Source organism: Ictalurus punctatus, chromosome 25 (genome assembly GCF_001660625.3).
Source record: "Ictalurus punctatus breed USDA103 chromosome 25, Coco_2.0, whole genome shotgun sequence".
Classification (NCBI taxonomy): domain Eukaryota; kingdom Metazoa; phylum Chordata; class Actinopteri; order Siluriformes; family Ictaluridae; genus Ictalurus; species Ictalurus punctatus.
In genome coordinates, this window is record NC_030440.2 from 17,513,681 (window position 1) to 17,525,788 (window position 12,108).

The following is a 12,108-nucleotide window of genomic DNA, read 5'->3' on the forward strand; positions in this document are numbered from 1 at the left end:
GAGTCCTGCTTTTATTTGCCGTCATTTTACAGGTCCCGGCTTGCTAAGTTTTGGCGCCCCCTTGGACGTTTACGGATTGTCCGGCGTGGCCGAGTCTGCTCCGTTTTGTCCAAAAGAGTGCTCTTTACCGGGCGTGACGACGCACAAAACGACACGAGCTTCTTCTCGCTCGCCGTTTCCCGCCGTCGTATTAATGAGACGTGTAGAAATGCCGGACTCGGAGTCCCAGGACGCCATGCAGCCGTATACGACAGCTAGTTGATCGGCCGGTTAGCGATCTACGAGATGACGAGCGCGACGGCGATGGCGGCGGTACTGGCGTGAGTGTTGAAGCTTTGGAAGCTGATGTGTTTGAGCAGAGTGTACAGATGAGGAGGTGAGAGAGGACGTAAAGGACTACATTTAGACCAAATTAGGGTGATTTCTCCATAATTTCTCCAAATTAGTGTAATTTCTCTGATATTTCTTTACAAATCAGTTCAAATGTCCAATAAAAGTATGTCGACTTAGTAACGCTTAGAGTCCGTGTCTACGTAGGAATATATAGAGTCAAGTTGATCTATGATACGCAGCCTAAATTTGTACTAAAAAAAAAAAAGTGTATTTTCTAGTTAATCTCAGTAAACGTTCCACCCAGAAACATTCTGTTCAACACCTGCGTAGCGCGTAAATCCCGACGAAACGTGATCGATCACACGGCCTAACCGAGCCGCTTTTCGATTCGGAGCGCTCAGAAAGTACGTACGAACTCGTACGGACATCACAGCAGTGTGCAGAATGACAGACCGACCGCTGTCGAATTTTTAAAATCCATTCGGTAAATTTAACAAAAACATTTGCAGGCTACACTTAACTGATCAACACTCACGCTGAAGGTGTAATGATGGTTTTGTTCTTGCGATATAATGTGTAGCCCTTTGTGTAGACCTTTGACTCTGGACGGTTTAGCAGAGTGACTTTACGTGGAGGCTCCGGCTTTGGGGCCCTCCGACTCCGGGCCCTCGGGCCTGTGTCTGATGGGAACGCTCTCACTAGGCTCAGTGAACTGTTTGTCTTTGTGTGTGCTGCCCTCTAGTGTCCAACAGTACAAAGTTCGACTCCATTCATCGCAGAATCGTCCGCGAAAACATCCATCATTTTCAGTTTCATTTATTAAGCTGCAAACGATGAAAAGCGACGGGGACAAAAATCGTTAGAAAACAACAACAACAAAAAAAAACAAATAAAAAACAGAAACAGGAAACGATTAGGAAATCACTCTGCTTGTTGATATAACCTCAAAATTTGTAGTCGCCCATTTAAAAAAAAAAAAAGTCTTTAAACTGCTTCGTCTGTTAGACAGTCCTTTCCAGGGAGAGATAAAATATTCAGCAGATGTGAGGATCGGTCTTGATGAATCGGCTCTGAAAATAGAGCCTCTAATGCATTACAGAGAACGGACGAGGAGGAAGAAGAAGAGACGACAAGCGAGAACATCCGGACAGGAATAGAGACGCTAATATATGATGAGGGAAGAAGTACAAAAAAAGGAACAGGGATATCACTAATCTAGTGGAATATATTTATATATATATATATATAAACTATATACACATACACACACACACATTAAAAACACACGTTTTTTTTTTTCCAGGCGCTTTTCTTTTTGCCTCAGGTCCAAAATCCAAATCTCAGCTGTTAAGAATTTGCGATTGTTTTACAGAAATTAAAGCGGCAGTTTGTAATATTTCTAGAGACGCACCGATGTATCGGCCAATAATCGCCACCGGCTGACGAGGACAGTTATTCACGTTATGGGCCGAAAGTTTAAAAACGTCCGATGATCAGGGCCGATTATATCCTGTCAATCAGAAGAGGGCGGGAAGACACATGGATTTTGGACCACACTGCAGTGTGTGATCTCTGTAATCTCTGCACGCATGATATTTTACGCCGGAAGTGAGCAGCAGTGAAGCGGGAGTTTCGGCGGCGAGTCTAATTTATTTTTTTGCCGCGCTGCTCGAGCTGAATTAAAGCACCGGTACACTGCTGAAAGATTTAAATGAAGTTGAGTGGAATGAAAAGTATATATATATATATATATTGCACAGAAACATATATGTAGAGTAGTACATTTCATATCCAGTTAATGTTAATATATAAAAAGTGTATATTATATATGAGCAGTGTGATGTCAGTGATGAAGTAGAAACGCTGGTGTGTGTGGAGACTGAGTGCGAGACTAACAGGAGGGTTTTTACAATTCAGTCGATGTTAATATGAATGAATAACATTCAATAAGTTCATAATCTTACTTTAATCTTCAGAATTGACTTCATGTGTTCATGTTATTTAGAGTAATGTGTTAATGTTGATGAGACCAGTTACTGTCAAACAACTCGTTGAAACGGAGAGAGTCAAGTTTTTATCTCCATTTCTTTCAGAATTCTTTTAAATGAATTTTTATTCATTTATAAGAAGGTATAAAAGGCAGAACGATCGGTATCGGTATCGGTATCGGCCGCTACCGCTCTGAATAATCGCTTAGGTGTTATCGGCTGAGAAATTTAGTATCGGCGCGTCTCTAAATATTTCCGCCGCCTTTAAAACCGATTTGCGATAAATCGCTGGTTGCTTTTGAAATGAAAACGAAAAGAGAAAAAAGGGCGGGGCTGAGCCGCTCCGCTTCCCCTCGGGTTTAAATATACACAGAAGCGCGAAACGAAGACTTGAGCCGAATCCACGCTATTGTGAACCACGGTTTGTCTGAAGCACCTTTTAAAATGGTAGGATTATTACAGTTCTGGGAACAAGTCTAAAAACGACTTTAAAAATACGAAAGCGATCGACAAACACCAGAAACAGGCCGGCTTTTGGTCGGAAAGGTTCACACCGATCATTTATCATACGTATTAAAATCGAGTGCGTTCAAATACAGACTTGTATGACTTGTATTTGGGGGGAAAAAAAATAAAAAATCTGCATGTCGTTAGTTTGACATCATTGACCATCCGATCTAAGACGATTCTGGAACAAAGTCCTTGTCTAACCTGGCGTGTTTCGTTCTGATCTTCCGAAAAAGATATCTGGTGCTGCGAGGTAGATTTCCGCGTGGAGCGTGCGTGACTTCGTGCGGCGTGGACGAGACGAGACGAGACGAGACGGACGGACGTCGTGCAGGTCGGCGCTGCGGTCCGCTCTTACGGAAGAAGAACACGGGGCGTTTCTTTTACAGTGTTTTTGCTTCTCCAAAAGCAGACGCCTTGTCCTTTAGTGAGTCCAAGCAAAGATGGCAGCTCCAGCTTCCTGTAAACATTTACAGCATGGATGCGATGAGCGTGCGTGAGACGTAACGACGCGTATAAAGGGTCGATCGGGGTCTCGTTGTTTGTTTAATAAGGCACAAATTAGACGCTATGTATCGTCTACGTCGTGAGTGTGTGCACGTGCGTTGTGAGTTTCACCTTCAGGCGGCTGAGTCATGGGAGGTTTGAGGCAGTACATGTGATATCCCCGATCGCAGTCGTCACAGAACAGGAGCTGATCCTGACACACAGAGTTACAGCTGTTACGGGACACACACTCGCTCCGGGTTTGAAGAACACACCAGCGTGACGAATGAACAGAACGTTATGAGTGTTATGAGCTCTTACGTCGTTCTCTGAGGTGCCACACAGGCTGCACGATTTGCACTCGATGCACTGCCACTGGTACGTCCTCACCGCCTGCATCATGTTCTCTGTGAACTGAAGGCAAGTCGGGTGGCCTGGACAGAGGACAGAGAGAGGACAGATTACATGCCTAACGGCGTGAAAGGAGCAGTTTGTCAGTTTAGAGCTCCCCCTGCTGTCTGTGAGGCAAACTGCACCGACGGTAAAAACCCCACTCCCAATTACAATGAGCACAAACACACACGAGGAATAAAACACTGTGTGTTATGCTGTTAGCGTTCCCACCTTCAAGTTGATTCCGTTCCTAGAACAGCACACCCGAAAGTGTTTTATTCCTCTTTACATCACAGCAGTCTGCCAATGCTTAACACGTTTATTTATTTAAAGTGCACGTCTTGAAACGTGCCTAATTTTGTTTTAAAGCTCTCATACAATAGATTTACACGCATCCGAGGTCAAAAAAACATCATTTAAACTATCTGCAGCGTTACCTATTCCCCACAGTGTCACAAACGACTCGTTAAATGATCCGTCCTAAAGGATTCGTTCGAAACTCCTCCTTTCAGAGAGCATACTCTGCTCTGATCGGTCAGACGTCCCGGTCTGTCGTGATCGGTCCACCGCCGTCAGCGAGCAGGCGATGAAGACCGGAGGCGGGGCTTTTTGTTACAAACCTACGTAGGTTAGTACAGGAAGTAAAGTCTGGAATCACTAACGAGTCGATTCAGCTGTTCGGAATCGATTCCTTCTTTTGGGAGTCGATAACTCCGTTTGTCGTGCGCTTCGACCGTTGAAACTTTGCAGATGTTTTTACATCTACGTATATAACGCACTACATGAAAGGTCATGTCTGAAAAACCGTAATAGCTGCACTTTAAAGCAGTACATGCCAGACCTTTTTTTTTTTTTTTTTTATCCATTTACAGTTATATTTAATGTTGTGGAACGTCCACGCCCCTTCTCTCGCTCTCTCTGAAGCTGAAGTTAATAATTCAATCATTGTCACAATGAAGTCTTCTATAAAGAGATGTTTACGCAACATTTAAGGAAGGAGTCTCCGGTGTCGGCGCTTTGTGACCGTCGGAAGTAAAGCTGCTGACGTTTCCACCGAGTTAAGGAGACATGGCGGAGCTTCAACCGTCGCTCCACTCGGATTCATGTCAGCTGGAGATTAAAACGGAAGAAGGCAGTCCTCACGACACGGTCTGCCTGTCGGATTAAACCGTTATAAATGTTTATACAGGGTAATAACGACTGACATGAAATTCTAATATAATTCAAGCTGGAGTGTTCTTAATGCGACATTATATCGACGGATATCTGTAACCGGACTGGAGTTGACATCGACTGCACAGCAACATTAAAGAATCTTTCAAATAAGTGATATGGGTTGTAATAAACCTTTATGAACGTTTATGCAGGTTAATGATAGTTGCCAGGATATTAAAACATACTTCAACCCAGAAAGCGTCAAAAAGTTTATAAGGGTTCCCGGGCTTTACGTTAACTCGGGTTTATCACAACTAAGCATCAAAACAGAAGGAGGCAGTCTTTAAGACAACTTGTAATAAGTCTTTATAAATGTTTATGTGACTTACTGCCAGTTGTTATAATATGTTATAATGTAATTCAGCTCAGGAAGTGCCATAGCGCTGCTTTATGCTGACGTAAACCCGTCAGTCAGCTCAGGTTTATGCCAGGCGGACATCAAAACTGAAGAAGGCAGTCCTTATGAGAATTTATGCCTGTTGGATTAAAGCTTTATGAACGCTTATGTCGGTCGCTGACAGCTGCCATGACGTTCTAATATAAATCCACTGTCATAATACAGGCTTATTTCTGTGGAAATCTACCACTTGACGTGCGCATCAGAATCCAGGAAGTCTTTATGACCACTGATGCCTGCTGGAATAAGCCTTTATAAACGTTTATGTAGGTTTATGACGGTTGCCATTATAAAATACGCAGATCGTTACGCGCCATAACACAAGATGACGTCGATATCAAATCTCGAATCAGTCGAATCAGTTTTAAGTCAACTGGGTATCCAAATCAAATCTTTTAGGACAATTCCTGCCTGCTGGAAGAAGTCTTCATAGACGTTTATGTAGGTTAATGACCTGGTCGTGATGCCGTTATAATAACACGGAGTGCAGACAGTGCCTTAACGTTACCTTACGCCGACAACGTATACAAAATCACTGCTCAGGTTTATGCCACAATGGACATCACAACCGACGTATTCAATTAAAGCGTTTATAAAGGCTTACGTAGGTTAACGACCGTCGCCGTGACGATATAATATAATTCAGTCCAAAAAGTGGCCTAATGCTGCTTTATGTTGAGGAAAATCGGTCACTTGAATCAAAATCGAAGGTTCACAAACGCAAACGTTGCCTTTCGGAAAAAGCGTCTATGAATGTTTACGTCCGTTGAAGAGCGTGGTTATTAAGGGTTTATGAACAGTACGTGTTATGTAGCAGTATGAACGCCGCCATGAAGTAAGAAAGCAACTATAAATTGATGTTTCGCATTTATGTCCAGGGAATGCCACTCATCCTTTCTGTATTTTCCTGTCGGGAGCAGACACTAGAGAGACGAGAGTGTGTGGGGGGGGGGGGATTTTGTGGTTCTGATTGGCTCTTACCTCTCAGCTTGGTGTTTTGCTTCCAGAACGTTCTCACAGCTCAGAACAGATCTTCTCGATCTCATTCGGGTCCAGTTTTGGTGATAATCTTCTCTTCTGCTGCGTTCATGAGCAGCTGGAACAGCTGGTCTACACTAATGAATATTTTTTTTTAAGTCTCTCACACGTTTAGAAGTCTACAATACTTTATTTTAGCGCGAAAAATTGAGAATATCGCTGACGAGAGTCTTCTCTGCCTCCCAGGCTACACTTCTTCAACGGCGAGGCCGTATAACCATCATTCTGTAGAAAGCATCTCTCGGCGCTCGCCGATCCGGTATCCGGGAACGCACGACGAAAAGGGAAGCGAACATTTCTCATCCCGGTGTTGTGCTTGTTTCTTTTGTCTATCTGCATCGCGAAAGCCCACCGTCGCCGTCCGATCGCAGCCTGTCCGGCTCGTCGTCCTCGAAGCCATGAAATGTAGACGCCTCGCTTTCGGAAGTGTCTGCGAAAATGTCCCAAAGTCCACCCGGCCTCGTCTCGCCCCGGCGTCCGGCTGACACGGACGACGGACATATCGGCGTCGCGGCAGAAACACAACACAAGCATCAGCCAGGCTTCAAAACGCTTCTCAGACTGAACAGTTACACACATGCAGCCTGGGGCATAACGCCCAACGCTACAATAACGCTCAGTTCTGGTCATTCTTATAGTCTGAGTAACTGTTTATTATTATTATTCTTATTATTCTTTTTTACGTCCATGAGCAGAAAAATAGTTTGGGAATGAGTGACACATCCACAGGACATTAGAAAGACAAAGCGTTTAAAAAAAAAAAGCTGTCAAATATGAGAAAGAAAATGGACATGGAGGTAAAGTGACGGCGCCCTAAACCAATCACAACACACATAAACAATGTATGAGTTCTGAAAAAAAAAAAAAAAATCCTCTATATCATCATGTATTATTATTATTTTTTTTGGAGTTCCTTCCAACAGTAGATTTAAAAACCACAGAAACATTTCCAGCCTAAACACAACGAGAGGCTCTCAACACACACGCGGAGAACGAACGCTCGCACATCCAAACGAGCGCAGGACGCCAAAATCTGTCATCTGTCATCGATGCTTAACAACCTAAATACCATCCCTGTGAATTACCCGGCACATTCTCGCTTTCCTTACAATCCATACTTCCGTAATATACTGTTATCGATACGTAATTCTAAGCTGACCCGATCATGAAATCGAATCCTGGATCGTGATTGGTCAGAAGGTCGTTGATTAGTTTTCTATCGTAGCAGCTCAGAGAGTCGCGCAGCTGAGGATCCCAGGTTTATATTAATGCGCTCGTTCTAAAGGTTATCGTTTCTATAGCGATAACCCCCCCACAGCCCACCCCCCACGTGTTGATAACCACTGTTCTAGAAGGTAAAACATGATGATGATCAACCAACTATGAAAATATGATCTGATGGTACATGTGCATGCAAAGGTGAATACAATGGAATATTCCACACACAGTGTGTTCAAATGAATGACGCTTAAGAGGTATTTCAATTGATTAAGAAGGACCTTATACGTCAAATGTTATCGTGATACATTGCTCGATGTAGTATCGTAACTGTAGGACGGCAACGAATGCTTCCAAAACGCTGGTCAAACTCACCGGAGCGTCCGCAGTCCGAACACGACACCAGATCCTCGGCTTGGCCCGTCTTCCTGTTAGAGCCCGAGTCCCCGAGACAGAAGTCGCAGTAGTCGTTAGCGATGACCGCGCCGTCAGATCCCTTCTGCACTACAGGATCCGGACCAGCAAAAATTCAGTTCACAATCAGACAGGACATAGTCACGCTCACGAAGCTAGCGGTTAACTTACGCTTGTGGTTTTGAGTCTTGTTTTCCGGTGGTGATTGAGGGATCTCGGGTTCTCTCTCCTCCTCGCCTTCCTCCTCAGCCAGGTGTGTGTGCGTGTAGTGGTAGCTCAGTCCGGGCCGGTTCTTATAACGCTTACCACAAACTACAACGCAGTGAGTCATAAAGTCAACATGACGTCAAACACTGATCTGCAAATAGTGCAACGCTAAACTCGTGTTTTTGCTGGGATGCTGAAGTGCTAGGAGGAAGCGGACTAGGTGATTCAGGTGAACTACAGAGAACATACTCAGGAGCTATGTCAAGGTTACGATGATCTTTGCGAATTAATAGCACAAAACATGCAAAAAAAAAACTTGACTTGTACACTCTGACTGGTCGAGACGGACTGACTTAACTGATGAAGTTAGACATTAAAATTTAGCCAGAGATGTGCAGTAGTACAGTATCTTTTTTAGTAACTGTGTAATAAAACTGACATAACACTGCCTAGTCATAAGAATGACATAACACTGCCTAGTCATAAGACTGACATAACGCTGTCTAGTCATAAGAATGACATAACGCTGCCTAGTCATAAGAATGACATAACACTGCCTAGTCATAAGACTGACATAACGCTGTCTAGTCATGAGACTGACATAACGCTGTCTAGTCATGAGACTGACATAACGCTGCCTAGTCATAAGAATGACATAACGCTGTCTAGTCATGAGACTGACATAACGCTGCCTAGTCATAAGAATGACATAACGCTGCCTAGTCATAAGACTGACATAACGCTGTCTAGTCATGAGACTGACATAACGCTGCCTAGTCATAAGAATGACATAACGCTGCCTAGTCATAAGACTGACATAACGCTGTCTAGTCATAAGAATGACATAACGCTGCCTAGTCATAAGACTGACATAACGCTGCCTAGTCATAAGACTGACATAACGCTGTCTAGTCATGAGACTGACATAACGCTGCCTAGTCATAAGAATGACATAACGCTGCCTAGTCATAAGACTGACATAACGCTGTCTAGTCATAAGAATGACATAACGCTGCCTAGTCATAAGACTGACATAACGCTGTCTAGTCATGAGACTGACATAACGCTGTCTAGTCATAAGAATGACATAACGCTGCCTAGTCATGAGACTGACATAACGCTGTCTAGTCATGAGACTGACATAACGCTGTCTAGTCATGAGACTGACATAACGCTGCCTAGTCATGAGACTGACATAACGCTGCCAAGTCATGAGACTGACATAACGCTGTCTAGTCATGAGACTGACATAACGCTGTCTAGTCATAAGAATGACATAACGCTGCCTAGTCATAAGAATGACATAACGCTGCCTAGTCATAAGACTGACATAACGCTGTCTAGTCATGAGACTGACATAACGCTGCCTAGTCATAAGACTGACATAACGCTGCCTAGTCATGAGACTGACATAACGCTGTCTAGTCATGAGACTGACATAACGCTGCCTAGTCATAAGACTGACATAACGCTGTCTAGTCATAAGACTGACATAACGCTGTCTAGTCATGAGACTGACATAACGCTGCCTAGTCATGAGACTGACATAACGCTGCCTAGTCATGAGACTGACATAACGCTGCCTAGTCATAAGACTGACATAACGCTGTCTAGTCATGAGACTGACATAACGCTGTCTAGTCATAAGAATGACATAACACTGCCTAGTCATAAGAATGACATAACGCTGCCTAGTCATAAGACTGACATAACGCTGTCTAGTCATGAGACTGACATAACGCTGCCTAGTCATAAGACTGACATAACGCTGCCTAGTCATAAGACTGACATAACGCTGTCTAGTCATGAGACTGACATAACGCTGCCTAGTCATAAGACTGACATAACGCTGTCTAGTCATGAGACTGACATAACGCTGTCTAGTCATTAAACTGACGTAACCCTGTCTAGTCATAAGAATGACATAACGCTGCCTAGTCATAAGAATGACATAACGCTGCCTAGTCATAAGACTGACATAACGCTGTCTAGTCATGAGACTGACATAACGCTGCCTAGTCATAAGACTGACATAACGCTGTCTAGTCATGAGACTGACATAACGCTGCCTAGTCATGAGACTGACATAACGCTGTCTAGTCATGAGACTGACATAACGCTGTCTAGTCATTAAACTGACGTAACCCTGTCTAGTCATAAGAATGACATAACGCTGCCTAGTCATAAGAATGACATAACGCTGCCTAGTCATAAGACTGACATAACGCTGTCTAGTCATAAGACTGACGTAACGCTGCCTAGTCATAAGACTGACGTAACGCTGCCTAGTCATAAGACTGACGTAACGCTGCCTAGTCATAAGACTGACATAACGCTGCCTAGTCATGAGACTGACATAACGCTGCCTAGTCATAAGACTGACGTAACGCTGCCTAGTCATAAGACTGACGTAACGCTGCCTAGTCATAAGACTGACGTAACGCTGCCTAGTCATAAGAATGACGTAACGCTGCCTAGTCATAAGACTGACATAACGCTGCCTAGTCATAAGACTGACGTAACGCTGTCTAGTCATAAGACTGGCATAACGCTGTCTAGTCATAAGACTGACGTAACGCTGTCTAGTCATAAGACTGACGTAACGCTGCCTAGTCATAAGACTGACGTAACGCTGTCTAGTCATTAAACTGACGTAACGCTGTCTAGTCATGAGACTGACGTAACGCCGTCTAGTCATGAGACTGACGTAACGCCGTCTAGTCATGAGACTGACGTAACGCCGTCTAGTCATGAGACTGACGTAACGCCGTCTAGTCATGAGACTGACGTAACGCCGTCTAGTCATGAGACTGACATAACGCCGTCTAGTCATGAGACTGACATAACGCCGCCTAGTCATGAGACTGACGTAACGCCGTCTAGTCATAAGACTGACGTAACGCCGTCTAGTCATAAGACTGACGTAACGCCGTCTAGTCATAAGACTGACGTAACACTGCCTAGTCACCATTCCTAGTCACCAGTGAACCAGTCGCCACAATCACTAGTAAGCCAGCTAACATTAGGCTAACTTGTACAGTAATTGCGTAATTAAAACCAGTCCACAGGTCTCACATTAGTCTCGCCAGGGTTGCCAGGAAACCAGCTAACATTAGGCTAATAATTGTAAATAAATCAGGTAGACAGCTTTGCTAAATATTATGTAATTAAAAGCAAGATAGCCAACTTTAGGCTAACGTATGTTTGTGTAACCAAGTAACGAATACAGTAGCAGGCTGGCTAACAAACGCGAACTGGATAGAGAGAGATATTCGTATTTTCAGTCGGGTAAATATTCGGATTATTAGCTTGAATTCGGTAGGAAGTGGCGGTTTTGTCTGCTACATCATACTAAGCTCTCTCTAAAGTCCTAGAAACACAAACCACAATCATACAGAATGGAAAGCAGAATGTTAGACGACATGGAAAAGCAAAACCAGTTCATGCGTGTTAGCACCGTTACATTCACAGATAGATCGCGGTAGCAGATTAGCTTATATTTAATAAAGCTATTAGCATAGAGGAAGCAGCAGTCTTAGCCATGCACGCTAGATTTTAGAAAGCAGCTAAACTAAGGATAAACACATGGTGCGAGAATGTGTTAGAGAGAGGTTAGGTGCAGCCGGTTTATTAAACCCCGGGGTAATTCTGTACACGGCTAAAGCCCCGTCATGCCTTGTCATTTGCGTCGTCTAAAAATCCAAGCAAGTAGAAGATATGGTCATGGCCGTATACCTGAGTCAGCCGATTTTGAGTTATGCTTTTGTTTGTATCTGTCTGGAATAGGGAAGAAACAAAGCAAAAGGAGGGACAGAAAAATAAAAAAAAAACAGTTTCATTCAAAGATGTGTCTGGATTTATTTATTTATTTATTTTGTCAGGTAGACACATGCTCTCAAGGATAACATCCAT

The 12,108-nt window shown here is 43.7% G+C and overlaps 1 protein-coding gene across 4 annotated transcripts in view; it reads right to left on the minus strand.

The window, feature by feature from the left end:
• Nucleotides 1-177: 177 nt before the first annotated feature.
• The window catches only part of dpf3 (double PHD fingers 3), a 34,898-nt gene continuing 22,967 nt past the window's right edge, over nt 178-12,108 (minus strand). For 2 of the 4 annotated variants that reach the window (XM_053675664.1, XM_053675663.1), the window contains exons 7-12: nt 11,932-11,973; nt 8,161-8,301; nt 7,951-8,079; nt 3,636-3,748; nt 3,447-3,528; nt 178-3,288 (exon numbers count right to left, since the gene is read on the minus strand). In XM_053675664.1, coding sequence (XP_053531639.1) covers nt 3,212-3,288; nt 3,447-3,528; nt 3,636-3,748; nt 7,951-8,079; nt 8,161-8,301; nt 11,932-11,973 — 584 coding nt within the window. In that variant the 3' untranslated portion in view covers nt 178-3,211. Of the gene's footprint in view, nt 3,289-3,446; nt 3,529-3,635; nt 3,749-6,300; nt 6,839-7,950; nt 8,080-8,160; nt 8,302-11,931; nt 11,974-12,108 lie in introns of those variants that run through there. The other 2 variants (XM_053675665.1, XR_008393436.1) reach the window with 2 other exon arrangements.